Here is a 16,650-nt window from a genome sequence, read left to right as displayed (position 1 = left end):
TTCAGGTTTGAGTCCATGTCTTCTTCTTTAGTAATTTAATTGGTGATCCATTGGTACATAGAAGTTTGATATTGTACTTTTGATATGTTAATTTGCAACAAATTGACTTCCTTTCATAGCAGCTAAAGAGACACATCTTTTTCTCACAAGTTGGCAGAGACCAAAACAGAGCTAAAAGAGGAGTGAGTGACAACCAAGAAAATGCTCATGTTGCACTGTGTCTGCATGTTCTCTGATGTGTACGCAAGCCACTGTTTGCTAACACATTCTCCATACCAACTTTATAACAGGATAATATGTCAGTGTTGTATTTACAGCTTGCTCTGCTAGTAGAGCAGTGGTATAAATTCTATATATATATATATATATATAATTCTGAACAATAAAAAATAACAATATTTCATAATAAATTAAGCATTAATTCTTTACTAATGTTGATCTCTAACACACACACACACACACACACACACACACACACACACACACACACACACACACACACACACACACACACACACACACACACACACACACACACACACACACACACACACACACACACACACACACACACACACACACACACACACACACACACACACACACACACACACACACACACACACACACACACACACACACACACACACACACACACACACACACACACACACACACACACACACACACACACACAATTTTTATTATACTTTAGTACAGTACATTTAATACTGTGATACTTTTTTGATTAGTAGTATGACAGCTTGGAAGTAACTCGACGGTGGGCAAAGTCATGCAGAGATGGAGAGAGAGAGAGAGATGAGGTAAATCACCCTCATTAGAGCAAATTTTAATGATCCCTTTAGCAACACCGTGCTTCTGCACATTCTAAGAAGTCTGAGAAATAGACAGAAAAGGATACTAAAAAAACCCAAAAACAAATCACAACAAGTGATCTCCCCTGCATAATGAAAACAGAATACAACGAAAAATGTGTTATCATAATAGCAAAAACTGAAAAGTAAAAATGTATTGTGATTTACAGTAAGCATGTGCTGCACATATAGATTATTTTTTGTAACAAATAAATTAAAAGATATCTACAAAATGCATATTTAGTACATTTTGCATCTTTATTATGTGCTGCACATATCTCTGTACTTGTTCCTCTTTATCTAATATTATAAATAGATGCTATATTTACATAACCCTGAACGTTTTGCATACTGTACTTTGCTGTCTCCTACTGAAGAATGAGTCATTATTTTGTTCATGCTACCAAGTTTGCTTAAATCTGTGTGATACAGAAAGCACTAGCATTATATTTTAGTCAGTTAGTGCAACAAGACAACCATTCTGGCATTGAGCACCGACAGCTCACTTGCTAACATTATTAGTGCCAACCCAACCTCCACTGCTTGTCTGGCACCATGCACTATTTTAGGCCTCTTACTTCATCATGTGTGAATAAGTATTCATCTAGACAATTTAATTTGTTAAAGTTCACACTACACAGCTCTCATGCCTCGCTAAGATCAACAGGGATTTTGATGGAACTAAAAGTTCAGAGTAAAAGGACAAAAGGGTGAAGGGATGACAGGGAGACTTGTGACAGACAGAAGCATAAACACTAACATACAGTCCGAACACACAGAGATAGACAGACCAATAGAACGATAATGAAACACAGGCTAGGGAGGCACAGGCGGGGTGTGAGGATCCTACCATGCCGTAGAGCACAGTGAGCTACAGGACATCCAGTCCAAGTACAGTAAATCCAGCAAAATCTGGCAACCCAGTGATCAAATCAGTGTTCCCACACTAGAAAGACCGGGGGCAGCTATGGGAACACAGTGTCCAAGTAAGTACATAACAGCACTCTCTATTGCACTACTGAGGACAGACTGTCAAGAACCCAGACTGAGAAAATTAATGGATATACTAGCTAACTGCCTTGCATTCAAGGCTTCTTATAGGTTTTTCCATTGCACGACAGGGATTACACAGGCCAAGCTCCTGGTATTTCCTTAAGTGTAACATGGTTGTAATACCTGCATTTTGGCCAGATGGCTCTATATGGAGTTTTAGAATACCATAAAGACCAGCTTGTGTTTGTAGTAATCCTTAGCAGGCACAGGAACTTGGATTTTCTAAGGATGTGTGTCCATCTGTGCACACTTTCACACATACAAAACTAGACTGGTGCCAGTGCTCATAGATGGCAGCTACCTCTTTCAATGTTCTTAACCATCATGCAGCTCTCAGATGATCTGAAAGTATACATTCTCATTTGGCCTTGTATATTTTTCATTGATGCTTAAACTTAAAGTTTAAGTTTGACACACACACACCTCCCGTGAACATGTCAGAAAACTTCTGCAGCATCACCTGGACCGTATGCACGACTACATTACTTTAACACTGCAATATATTTCTATCAATTTATAAATCACTGAACATAAATGTGCCCCAATTTTTGATTTCCTCCACCTAAAAGAATGTACAGCTACGAAGACGGGCTGGAGAGAGGAAGGCTGGGGGAGTGGGGATGCTTAAAGACGGCAGGGAGAGGTGACCGACGGAAAGTGAGGTAATTGGGAGTCATATGGCCATGTCAAACAGCTTGCCCAGTGATTCCTGACAGCTCAGCGCTGCATCCTCACACAGAGGCCAAGGAGTGAGGTAAGGAGGAACAGAGGGACAGAAGTATGAGAGTCTGTCAAAGTGCCCGGAGGTTGGAAAATTCAGTAAACTAAACAGAGGAACCTCTCACCAGCCAGCTGGCTCACTGGACTAAATGTTTGGAGGATAGAGAGAGGGGTAGATAGAGACAGAGTGACAATGATAGATAAAGACAGAAACAAAAAACTGACACAAATCAGAGCACATATGGTTCAAATGATTATGGTTAGAGGTCTTGGAGAGTGGGCTGAGAGCCATAATTTACCTGCCCACCAACCCACTTGTCAAACCCTAAACAGACCAACAGTCCTCCACAGATCTGAACCTCTCAAGGGAGGAATATGTGTTGGCAAGAAAGCAGTGGTACCGCGGTTCCACATGTCTCCAGAGGTGCACCCCAAACACACAGCACACACATGACACGGCTCCACGGGAGGGTTTTTTTTTCAACTGAGAGGTGCTGAATTGAATTTACAATGAAGAACAACCACAATGAGACATACTTTCCATTGCCATCAACAACGGGTAGACTCTGCCAATGCTGTAAATACTTTACAGAGCTCACAAAGACAAACAGACAGACGTAAGCGCAAACACACATGCATCTAAGAAACAAATACACCCGTATGCATGCATGAATGCACAGCACACAAGTTTACAGGAATGCGGGCACACAAACTCGACTTCAATTTTCCACTGCTCTTTCTCAGTACTGCCTCTTCATTGCAAAAGTTTGCAAAACAAAACCACTTTGTTTTTCTTATATTTAGTAACGGTTTATCTTTACAGCCATATTTAGATTTGACTACATTCTGAGCCAGTGCATGGCATTCCATGCAAATTCTAATTCACCAATATGACTGACAAAATTAGAAAGTTTTTGTAACTAAACTTTATTAAAATTTAGTCAAAACCGTCTCATGTTACATGAACAAATATCTCATAATGAAATGAGCACTGTGCATATAAGATAAAGTAAAACAATAGACTTCACTTTTGTGAGGTCTCCTTCATAAATGTAAATTATACTAGGGGAATAATATATGAGCATTTCTTGTGAGGTTTGATTGTGCAGACTTGGGCTGGATTTTCCTGCTCTTTAAAGATGTTAAAGTTTCATTCCGGCGTAAAGCCATCCCATGGTCTTTTTCGGCACTTACATAAATCAAATAAGCCATCGACACAGTTTTTTTCATGTATAAACTATAAACGGAGAAAAAACGGTAGAGTCGCTAACAGTCACTAACAGCCGGACGTGGCTAGCACTGATTAGCTTGGGGCATTACGATGATGGCATTAAAACTCCTTTTTTTTCCACCACTAATACTGCTAAAAATAACACCAAACCTCTGCAGTATCATGAGAAGAGTCCTTACAGATAGTGTAAAGCTGGGGCCATGATACACGATCTGTGGAAAAGTGTGTGCTTGATTCCACTGCACCTGACCGACAACCAATCAGAGCCGAGGACTCTCTGACGCAGCGTAAATGACTGCTCATAAACATTGAAAATAAGCTGCGCTGGTTAAATATTAATCAAGATTATGTTACTGTATTGCCTTTTTCTTGCATAAAGTGTTTTCAGAAACATATTTTAGTGTACCGTTCAGCTGTAAAATGAGAATGTCCGGTCAGTTGGTGGGTGGGGCTTCATTTTGGCTTGACTTGGTCACAAACTTTCTCACTTTACAGCTAAACGGTACACTAAAATATGTTTCTGAAAACACTTTGTGAGAAATAGGCAGTAGTCCTACACTAAGAGAATATTGATTCATATTTGATCAGGGCTGCCTAGTTTCACAGTTTGACAGGAGTTTACAGCGGCCATTGACACTGCGTCAGTGACTCCTCGGCTCTGATTGGATGTTGTAGGTCTGGTGCAGTGGAATCCCTTCTCTCTCCCCCAACCTGTCCACGACTCTCCCTCACTCCCCACATTCAAATCGCGCCTAAAATCGTTCCTCTTTGCCCAAGCTTTTGACCTCCACTACCCACCTTCACCCCTGTCTTCTCCCCTCGCCTTTCCCCTCTCTACTCTCCACAGCCGCCTCCTTCCTCTCTCCCCGTCAGACCTACCTCCATTTTCCAATCCCTCCTCGCCACCATGCCCCTACTGTAACTGTCTCTGTACCTGCTCTGTTTCTGTCTGTACTGTTATTATTATTATTATTATTTATGCCACATTCATTATAGCTTCTGTTTACTGTTCTGCTGTCTTTGCTTGTCCCGCCTCTCACATCATTACCCCTTTCTTGTTTTTTGTTTTTGTTTTCATGTCATTGTAAGTGTCTTAGGGTCATTGAAAAGCACACCAAAGTTACTAACTTTAGCTGTTATTGCACTGTATGATCAGAGAAATAATTTACCTCCACTGCTAATCTCCAACACTCCTACACCTCCTTTAATCCCCCACTCCACTTCTTGGTTTATACTGCACTCCTAACAGGCCGTCTGGGAATTCAAAAACCAACAACATTCCTGTCCCGAGCAGGTCACTCAACCTAATAAATCGGTTTCTTACTATTTACCAGAAACCTGCTTTACTTGCCTGCTCAATGCCAAACTCATAACCACTTAGTAGGACAATAATCGTTAATTTCTTCACCGTATGATACCATGCAATATCGAATTTATGCCGCAGCTAGTATTTCAAGCCTATGACATTCCCACAAAGACTGAAACAGCTTTTCCCCCTCATGATAATCATTCAAGACTAAGTCCAACATTAACCATTAGGAGATTTATTTAGGTCACAGATGGTAATTCAAAGCCACAACTTCCCAATTCCTAAAGCATTTACTGGATGCCACAGGTTTATCAATGCATAAAGTGATTTATGAGCTGACATATGAGAAAACAGAGAAGGTCATAATAAACTCATACTTGCATTATGGCAAGAAACAACTTAACTGGAAATGCTATCTATGATCTCGTACCATATCAGCCATACAGAACTGGCCAGGATCGTAGCCAGGGAGAGTATTTATGAGAAACAGTCCACCCTCACATTACTGTAAGCTTCCATGTTACTGTAACCAGCGTTGGCCGGCCCCATGTGAAGATCATTAACAGTGATGATGGGGGGGGGGGGGGGCTTCCAGGAATAGACAGACCAGTCTCTAAAACCTTGTCAACAAATGCATACAGGCTCACAGAAAAGCAGCCATGTGTCCAGGTATGCGCACACACACGCAGGCACACACATTCGAAGGCACGCACACACGCACAGCTCAGTCTCTGCTCCTCCACTCTTCACCTAATTGTTTTTCTAAAAAAAAAAAACCACAAACCCTTTTGAGCACACACATGCACTGTACAGTACAGGGCTATCGCATGCAAGCAATTAACACATGCCGCAGATGTGCAAAACATGGGGCAGATGTAGAGCAGGGAAAATTCCTTATGGCTTATGTCCAACACACTTGACCACTACATACAGCTGATTTACGATATTCAAATATGCGCCCTTCAAAAACAAGTAACTTGAGTCACAGTTATCAACATAACAGTAAATCAAAATCAGCTGATGCCTCATATCCTGTTTTTCAAAGGGAAAAGCATCTGACACGGTCTCCCATATTGTATCCAGTGAAACCGCACCAAATTATAATGTGCAGTAAAATATGAAACCCAAAAGAGCCCAACTGGGGAAAAATGAACTTTCTTAATTCCTAAAAAGTTTCTGGATAGTTTCTACCTTGTGTTTTTGTGGGGTTTGACTTACATATTTGCCTGTAGATGGTTCTCCAGGAGGAAGAGAACCAGGACTGAGGACAGGGGAGCTTGCTGGACTGCAGAGCTCAGGGAAGGGGTTGGGGATGGCCGGGAGAGATGATGTTCTCAGCTGCTGCTCCTCCTCCTGCAACCTCCTGTACAATGGACACCGGACAGAGGAACAGTCACACTTTGGTCAAACATACTTTTAGCATTAGCTTGTGTTAACGAAATAAAAGTATGATCTGAAGTATGAGGTTGTGACCTGGAAAAACCTCTTGAAAAGGAAGATGGGAACACTTTCAAATGAGAGCCGCTGACACATGTGAAATACGTGCAGGGGAGAGTTGGAATTAATAAAGCATTGCTGTACAGTACGCAAGCTCATGTCTGTTTCTATCTGATCTAACCATAATGAACAGCAGTCTCCCAGCAAGTGGAAACCACAGACCCCCGCAGCGTGCCAGCTAATTTTCTGCAATATTTATCACGCATCAATATTAAATCAAGACATCGCTTTAAAGCAGTTTCAAAATGAGGCACATACAGTGTAAGCTTGTGGCCTGGGAACTATGATGTGACAGCTCATCATAAACTTTTCAGCATTCAGTTTTTAAAATGGGCCGGTCTGTTTCGTGAAATTCTAGCTAGATAGCTAGCTCAGAGAATCACTGTAGACGACTCTTTCTCTATCAAACTGTTTCTCTGTGGAACCCAGTGAGTTCAAAAGGGAAGGGGGCTTTTGATGTTGTCCCATCTAAGTTTGAGAACAGGGTTATCCAGAGGTCAGCCCTGAATAGTAAGAACTTCAGAGCCTCAGTGTGTGTGTGTGTGTGTGTGTGTGTGTGTGTGTGTGTGTGTGTGTGTGTGTGTGTGTGTGTGTGTGTGTGTGTGTGTGTGTGTGTGTTTGAGAGGGATAGCTAATAAGAGAGAATACCACATTACCTGATCATCTCTCCTCTGTTTCTGTCATATACTCTAAAGGCGAATAATAGGAGCTGACACCAGGAGCTGCTACGAATGCCTTTGTGCTTGTGTGTACTGTATGCATACAGCCATACTTCTGTTGCCTTAGTGTGTATGTGTACGTGTGAGTGAGCATACCCACTTTTGAATGCATACAATAACAGCCTTAGGGAGAATATGACTTGCTGCTCTTTAAATTCAGAGAGACATTTGCACTTGGTAGCAAAATAAATGAGATTTTTTACTATTTTCTTCCTGCCGGTGTAGTTTGAGACAAAGAGGGAGTGACAAGGATGAACGGGTCATTCAAAGGCTACGGATAGGGATCAGGGAGGAAACGTTATGCCCAATTATCGAGAGAGAGTGGTGAAGAATGATAGTGTGCTTCTTTTCCTATGTGGAGAGAAAGGGAAAAAAAGCTCTGCATGCTTGTGAATGACTGTGCATGTGCAAACGGAAGGAATGAGCTTAAAGCTTCATGTCTGTATGTGTGCACCTGCACAGTTGACACTTATTTAGATTTTTAACTGCTATTACATGCGTATGTTTATCTACAAGCATCTTGAATCCTGATGGTGCCTTAATTGTGTTCGATGTCACTGTAAAACACCTGATGAATGCTCACATTTTAAGGAAGGGACAGCTCATTTATAATTCCTTCAACCACAGGTTTAATACTGAATGAATAAAGGTTGCAACTATTTTCATTATAGATTAATCTAGAGCTGCAAAGATTAGTCCATTAAGTCCATTAGTTGTCAAGCATTAAATTCTTTTGAAAATCGATGAATCATTGAGAGTAATGAAGGAAATGTCCAAATTCTCAGATTTCAGCTTCTCAAATGTGAATATTTTCTGGTTTCTTTACTGCTTGCTACATGACAGTAAACTGAAGTGGTGGATAAAACAAGACATTGGAGGATGTCATCTTGGGCTTTGGGAAACAGTGAAAACATTTTTTCACCATTTTATGGACCAACCAACTAATTGATTGAAAATGAGAAAATGATCTCCAAATGAATAAATAATGAAAATAATCACTACATCCGTACATCCAATAAAGTCACTTTCTCTGTGTGTTGTAATCCAACTTTCTCTTTTGTTTGTTTTGCTTGCCGGTGCGCATACATTTTAGTGCATGTGACTGCCTTGGTCATTTGTATAAAACAAAGTGCACGTATTTGAGTTTGGGAATGGTCCTTGAGAGCCGTGTGGAGACAATCGCGGTCCACGTTTATTCAGTCTTTTAAGTACAGCACCTTTAACTTAATGATTCATCTTCTTTAATGGACTATTAACGGCTTTACATATAGTGACTGAAAATCACCTGTCTTACTTCTGTGTCACTTCTTCACCACAATTTCTTTTTGCAATTATTATCACAAATAGTTCTGTTGCATCAAAAGCAGCACAATTACTGTATAGATTTGGAACCATGTTCCCTAGGATACAAGCAAATTAATGTCTAGTTCAAGAGCCTTTTCCACCCCAAACCAGACTAACAGGCTGGTGGACATTCCCTTAAACCTCGTTCTAAACCTCCAAACCCTGTCTGTGTTATGTTAACATTCATGTAGTAGCACCTCTGTGTTTTCATATGCTGCTGGTTATTTCACTGTGGTGCTTTTTTAAACTCACTATGCCATCCTGCAGCCAAATATATGTTTATGTACATTTTTGTGCATTGAAATTGAGAGCTGTCTGTCATGTTAGTCTGGACAGCTCCCTCTGGGGTTCAGTTCCCTTTTTTGTTTAGTGTCGTACAAACCAATACTAGGAGCTGCTGAAGTGGGCAAAGTAATATATCATACTGTACATGCACCTACCTGACAGCGAGGATGTGCATGGGTTGTGACCGTCGGAGGCTGGTTTGAGGTGAGTCCGCAGATGAGGAGGAGGAGGAGGGTGGCTCCGGGGAGGCGTGGCTTAGTGCGTGTAAGTGCTGACCCTGTCGAGGCTGGTTGTGTTGCATGTGATTATGATGCTGGTGGTGGTGTGAGGCAGAGGTCCGTCCATTGTGCAGTAGTGGGGTGGACTCTGTCTGCTGACCACTGCAGGTGGAGTACAGGCTCTCCAGCGAAGAGTTCATATCATTCACCAGGGCCTCTAAATCAACATCATCCTCTGGAGGTGACATAGAAAAAGAATACATCACTGACTGTGTTTCAAGAGAGACAGGAAGTAAACAAGAAAGAAGAACAGTGTGCAGCAGAAAACACATTACTAAAGCTGGAAAGAAAATCCAAACCGAAATGGAATAAAACACAATAAAAGAAAAATGAAAGTCCTGTAAGCCTGCTACTTTGGTTTCAAATAGTTCAGGCTCACACAAGTGAAGTCCCTGGATATTGTTGGGACTTTCCCTTTCTATTTCAGTTTCTCTATCATTTCATTGTGGCCAGGATTTGAACCCTTGACCTCAATTTGCACCAGGAGGAGAATAAGGAAAATAAAAACACTGACATGCCACACACACACACACACACACACACACACACACACACACACACACACACACACACACACACACACACACACACACACACACACACACACACACACACACACACACACACACACACACACACACACACACACACACACACACACACACACACACACACACACACACACACACACACACACACACACACACACACACACACACACACACACACACACACACACACACACACACACACACACACACACACACACACACACACACACACACACACACACACACACACACACACACACACACACACACACACAGTGGTAACCAGTTTTGCGAGACTATCTTGACTGAGGACATTGTGCTGTTGTGAGCCAAATCTCCAGGGATAACAGGTACAAGCACAAACCTGCCTTTAACACTTTTACCACCGGAGTTCAAAGTGAAGGCATCGCACTGTAAGCATCAGCTCCAACTTCATTGCATGTATCAAGGCTCTTTAAAAGCAGGATGTGAGATTCTCTTCAGAGGGGGGATCCATCCTCAAAGCCCCTGTGAAAACCTCTAGGCACATCGAAATTCATGAGGAGAATATTTCAACTGACTCCAGGAGCATGTTGTATCAAAGTTTGAAGTCAGCTCAATTGAAGGGAAGCTCCCTCTATAATTGCCTCATGCTGTGAAAGTTTTATCATCTGGGTAAACTGGGTACATATCTTTGCTCCTTCTAAATTACAATCCACAGTGGTGACTCCGCTTTTGATTAATAATTCTTGATTATGAAAGAAGAGTCTACTGTATCTCATGAATTCAACATTAAATCTCTGTATCCAGATCCTTGGCTGCACAGTAGTACACAAGTAAACCACTAGGGGGAGACAAGCTCTACTTGTACAGTGGATGGGCTTTTAAATGCAGATCCACATACAGACATAAGGACACGTGTAAATAACATTCATTTAAAGCCAACAAGAGGAGACTCTTTATCTGGGATTAGATATGTCTTAGGATGGAGTCACATTGCTATTTATACTAAAAGGATAGATAACCAACAATGTTAATGCGATGTGAAGTTTCCATGTAATCCATTTCAATGCTCTATTTCTAATTTCATTGCCGATTTTCTGTGGCCCTACCTTGTTAAATGCAAAATGAGAATGGCTTATTCTAAATGAAACAATCTAAAAAAAAGTAGAGGTAGGCTAACATTTTGTTAGCGCTTTAGCATAAAAAATCTAGCCAATGGTTCAAAAACAAAGCTGTGCAAACGTATGGATGAAAGCATGTGAAGCACCATGTTTTAACTTTTATCATGCAGTCATTTGAATGTGCCTGTGTATTGTGTGACTCATGTAACTTCCCCACAGCTGAAGGTGCAGGGCAGCTTACAGCTGGTCATGCGAGGGTCATGAGAAAAGGTCCACAGCTCAGCTGAAAGCAGACGCTGGAAAACAGCAATTTGATTGATGTAAAGTTTTAAAAGTACTGGCTTCAAATTGAGCCCCTTAGCCTGGCAAGGAATCTTTCCTGTGGAAGACAGAGAACGCCAGATATATTTTTTCATTAAAATGTTCCAGAAGCTGGGGTGCCCGGTGGCTCATCAGTGGAGCAGGCGACCCATATACAGAGGCTAAAAGTCCTTTCTGCAGGGACCCGGGTTCAACTCCAGCGGCCCTTTGTTGCATGTGGTCCCCTCTCTTTCTCCCATATTTTCTGTTGATCTTCAGCTGCACTGAACAATAAAGCCATGAAAAAGGCCCAACAAGAGCCACAGGTCAGTAGGCAATAGGCTAACTTTGTCTCCAGCACTGATGCTTAAAACTACCTGCTGAAACAAAAGTGTTGCCTTTGAGGAGCTTTTCCTGAAAACGTGTCAGGTAGCCGTATCACAGGTGCCTGTTAAATCACAGGTGGTTAATCTGTAGGTATTAATAGTGACAGGTAAGCTGGAGCAGCTACTTATAGATAACCTGGAGCGCTAAAGAGCTATATACCACAGGATACTTCATTTCAGGTTCATACGAGGCCATCCACAAGGCTACGGACAATGCAGAACAGAGCAACATTACCTACATTCAGCAGCGAGGGTTATAATAAAAGAAACACTCGTAAATATATATTTTTTCATTTTGTGAGGACAACATCATCAAATAAATACTTAAGAAAAGCTATGAGGGGGAACCAGAAACTACATCAAAGGTGAGCAGAATTCCAAAAGTGACTTTTTACCCTGAACACATCATATGGTCATCATTGAACACATCATTTTCCATTGTTCTTACTAGGTGAGACATGTACCCTTGAGCTAGTGAGAGAAAAATAAGCTTCCACACAAATCTGACCCAATTTGGCCTCTGGATTGGGAGTGGCAGAGTAGTTTGTACACAAAGAAACACAACCCATAAACTCACGTAGGATTGTTGCGTCATTTTCAGTCATACGGTCGCAATAACATATGCATTCCACAATCGGGCAAACAAAGACATGCGTCATGCAGACAGAGTGATGACACGGACAGCATCCAGGCACGCATGCAAAGGATTTAAACCTATGATGATTCACAACTGGGAGCAAACATTGTTAGCTCTTTCTTCGTCATGGAGTACAGAGAACAGAAGTGCCAGATACTTACAGCTTAGCCATTTTTGAGACATTACCACCTTTATGTCATAGCACGCCTGGCCTGGCCATATTTCTGCATTGATAACAGTTCCTATAGAAAGTCATGATACCCTTTTGAAATTCTCACTTGTTTTACAGCCAGAAATGATAATACATAAAAAAATTGGTGTTTTTCCAGCGTGATTTACACATTTTGCCTTACACAATTCAAGTGAATCTTTTTTTTTCAGAATTTCAGAAAATTAATAAAAAATGAAAAACTAGAATAACAGGGTTGGAAAAGTGAAGAGTCCCCAGATTTAATACTTTATGGAGGCACCTTTTGCTTAATTACAACCATCAGTCTGCCTTGATATGTCTCTACCAGCTTTGTGCACCTAGATGGGGAAATATTTCCCCATTCTTCCTGCAGAACTTTTCAAGTGCAGTCAAATTCTGTGGTGAGCGGCGATGGACTGCACTCTTCAAGTCCATCCAAAAAATGTTCTGTAGGATTTAGGTCAGGGCTCTGACTCGGCCACTCTAGGACATTCACCTTCCTCTCCTCTAGCCACTGTGTGGTTTTTATTGAGGTGTGTTTTGCGTTGTCATGCTGGAAGGTGAACCACCTGCCTATTTTCTGTGTCTAACAGAGGGCTGCAGGATTTCTTCAAGAGTTTGGGTGTACTTTGCAGCATCAATGTTCCCTTCAATCCTGACCAACTGCCCAGTCCCTGCTGAAGAGAAACAAGCCCACAAGATAATGCTGCCACCACCATGCTTCACTGTAGGTATGGTGTATTTTGGGTGGTGTGCTGTGTTGGTACGCTTCATTCATTCAACAGTAGTAACAGTAGTCAGATCAGCATCGAGTATAGGCTGATATTCTCAGCCCAGGTCTCAGTATTGGATTGGATCGGAAAAAACTGAATCAGTGCATCTCTAATTAAGACTTGTAACTCATTCAAGGTCACCATGGGCCTCTTGGTAGCTTCCCTGATCAATCTTTCCCTGGCTCGGTCATCCAGTTTGTAGGGGCGGCCTGATCTAGGCAAGGTCTGGGTGGAGCCATATGCCTTCCACTTCTAGACAATGCTCTGAATGGTACTCAGAGGGAGAGTTAAAGCCTTAAAACATTTTTTTTTATCCTTCTCCTAACTTGTGCCTATCCACAACTTTATCCCTCTTTTGAAAGCATAATTCCAACCATGGTGAAATCTATATGTTTCCATGACCTACTAGGAGTGAAATCCTTAAAGAACAGCTGATTTTATTCTGAAGTAAAATCAGAGTCACCACAATTGATGTCTGGTGGAGGCCAATTATTGATTGGTTATACCTGAGCATGTTATATTGGTTATTCTAAAGGGACTCATCACTTTTGCAATGCTGCTATTCTAGATTTTCATTTTTTTTTTATTTCAGGCTGTAAAACAAAAAAGTGACTATTTCAAAAGGGTATCATGACTTTTTATAGGCACTGTAGACCGTCTCAGAATAGCACACAAAGCCCCACTCCAATCCAATGTGCCACACACACATACAAAAATCTGGTATATGAACAAGCAACAATTTATTTAAGGCTAAAAGAGGGATCCCTGTTGAGAATCATGCAGTGGCTGTGGATTTGGTATATGGGAATGCAGCAGGTATAAAATGGTATAAACACCTCTAGGGCTTTATTAAGGTGAGAAAAATGATCAGCTAATATTTTGTAATTAATGGATAGAGTCAGAGGAAACAAACACCTCTTTAACAAATCTTTTATTTTAAGATGTGTGATATCTTGGACTGTGGATCCATGTGGAGGTGGTTAATACTGTGTTTGATACGAAGTACACTAGGACTAAAAATAACTTAATTAGTGATTCATTTGACAATTATTTTTTATTAATTTTTAATGTTAGCATCTGGCTTTGACTTAGACAATCAACTGAATATTATCACTTAATTTGTACTTATTGGCTCATGATTATTCAGTCAAGTTATATCTGGACTCTGGGATGGCCATTTCATTGTTTCAATAGTCTTGGCTTCAAGGAACTGCGTAACCCGTTTTGCAGTGTGTCAGGGGACATTGTCTTGCATGAAAATTGCAGCTGATTGTTAGACAATTGCAGTGAAAGTATTGCACGTTCCCGAAGGAGTTTCACATAAATATTTATATTCACCCTCCCATGTAGCTGTACAAGAGGCCCAACTCCTGCAGCAGAAAACATCCCCCAAACCATGAAATGACATTGCTAAAGTTCAATTTATTTGGGTCTGATGGGAAACATTATGTTCAGCATCATACTGGGAGCAACTGAATCCAAAGTGTCTAAATAAGTCAGTTAAATTTGTAGGAGGTGTCAGAGACAAGATATAAAGCCCGTGGAAAATCTCTGGAAAATCCTTGGCAACAGAGTAATGTCTAAGAAACCCACTACAGTTACTGAACTGTGGAAGAGACTGAAGAAGAATGGACGCAGATCAAACCAGAGCAGTGTGAGAAACTAGTGATGTCCTGTGGGCGCAGATGTGCTGAAGTCATTCAAATCTGTGGCCTCTACACTTCCTGTTCATTTTTTTAATCATATAGCCTGCAGAAAACACTGTTGAAATCTTCTCTTCTGACACAATGGTTAGTGCTCTACAATTTTGCTCATTGTATTTTTTCACAAAAATAAATGTTTTTGTTGAAGTTCCTTGGTTATTTATAAAAACATGCGAGTACAGCAGTAGTACAGCCACAGCTGATATTCTATCAAATTCTGAATAGATTCAGAAATAAAAATAGAATTACTCAGTATTCAATAAAAGCAGTATGAATGATTTGATCTCCACTGTATGTGCGTTCAAATGTAGCATTTAACTGTAGATATGACATTGCTAGTGGTTTAGAGATTGTTTGGCTGGACATATGTTGACCAAAAAACAAAAATAAACAAAAAAAACATAATAGATAAGTATATATATATATATATAAGCCAAACCACAACCTTTTTTCTGATCCTAACCAAGTCGTGTTAAAGCCTTACCCTAATCCTCACCTTTTGTTGCCTAACCTTTGTTTTTTTGTTTTGGTGCAAACTTCCAATTACTGTTTCGTAAGCTATCACAAAGATGTCTGTGCAAAACTTTTTGTAAGATATCATACAAACCTGTTGATGAGAATGCATTGTCCTCAGACATGTTTCCACCCCTTCACTTCAAAGAACATGTAAGCGGTTAAATTATGGCTAAAAATTAGCCCAAGCTTCCTCTATTGTCACTCTTAACATTCACTCCATTGACTCCTAGACCAACAAAGTAACAAGCAACCAAAAACAAAGCAAATGTCAGAGCCTTATCCCCCCACATATACAGTATATACACACACAAATAAATACACATTACTAGTGGGACAGCTACAGTGTGGAACAGGATGGATCTGCCTCGCCTCAGATATTTTAAAGCTAGTGCATGACATTCTGAGATATTAACCATGAAATTACTGAATAAATTTCACAAAGTCACAGTCAGATGATTTTATCTTGCAGTTGTTGGCACTACACTAGACTCATGACAGGCTCCGCTGGCATCATTTCCATTTCTTCAGGACAGAACCTTGTTTAGAGGTTATCCCAGGGCACAAGATAAAGGTCTTGAAGTATGAACTACTGCACTTCTAGTAGAATTTGAGCATAAAGTACTCAAATTTCCAATAAACACTCACCTAAATTGGGGAAATTCTAAAACAATATACTGAAGACTAAGTGGCAGTTGGTGATTATTAAATCTAGTCTATTCAGTCGTGGAGTATGGGATACAAGAGGGGCGCACCTAGCTCCTTTTTGATTATTTCCAAATTTCACGTGGCCTTTGAGCAAAAAGCAAGTTCTATAACCCTAAAGAAAATGAACTCACCTATACCACTGAAATCACTCAGGCTTGTGGCGGGAAAAACAAAAAACAACAGGAGACAGCGGGCCTCATTTATCAATCTTGCGTGAAAACGGGCGCAGATCTGAGCGCAGAATTGGTTGTAGGAAAGGACCCACGTGTGATTTATGAAACATTCGTATCTGACCAAATTCAGCGTATGAATGAGCGGGCCTTGATAAATGCTGCGGCTGAATTTGATCGTCATTAACATGTGACGCCCCTAAATATTCCTGTTTCGGAGGCCTCGCCCACTGAGAGACACGGAGAGAAGGAACGCAGGTTAGAAAATAAACTTTTCCGACACAGAGATCGGCATCCTGACATCC

The 16,650-nt window shown here is 40.9% G+C and overlaps 1 protein-coding gene across 2 annotated transcripts in view; it reads right to left on the bottom strand.

Moving 5' to 3' along the window:
• Positions 1–16,650, bottom strand: part of grb10b (growth factor receptor-bound protein 10b) — a 72,969-nt gene that overhangs the window by 30,698 nt on the left and 25,621 nt on the right. For both annotated transcript variants that reach the window (XM_083918133.1, XM_083918134.1), the window contains exons 4-5: positions 9,189–9,486; positions 6,407–6,551 (exon numbers count right to left, since the gene is read on the bottom strand). In XM_083918133.1, the coding sequence (XP_083774259.1) occupies positions 6,407–6,551; positions 9,189–9,486 (443 nt within the window). The remainder of the gene's footprint in view (positions 1–6,406; positions 6,552–9,188; positions 9,487–16,650) is intronic.

This window comes from Echiichthys vipera (genome assembly GCF_963691815.1).
Source record: "Echiichthys vipera genome assembly, chromosome: 8".
Taxonomy (NCBI): Eukaryota; Metazoa; Chordata; class Actinopteri; order Perciformes; family Trachinidae; genus Echiichthys; species Echiichthys vipera.
Note: the sequence above shows the minus strand (reverse complement) of the source record. Positions and strands in the feature narration are given on the sequence as shown.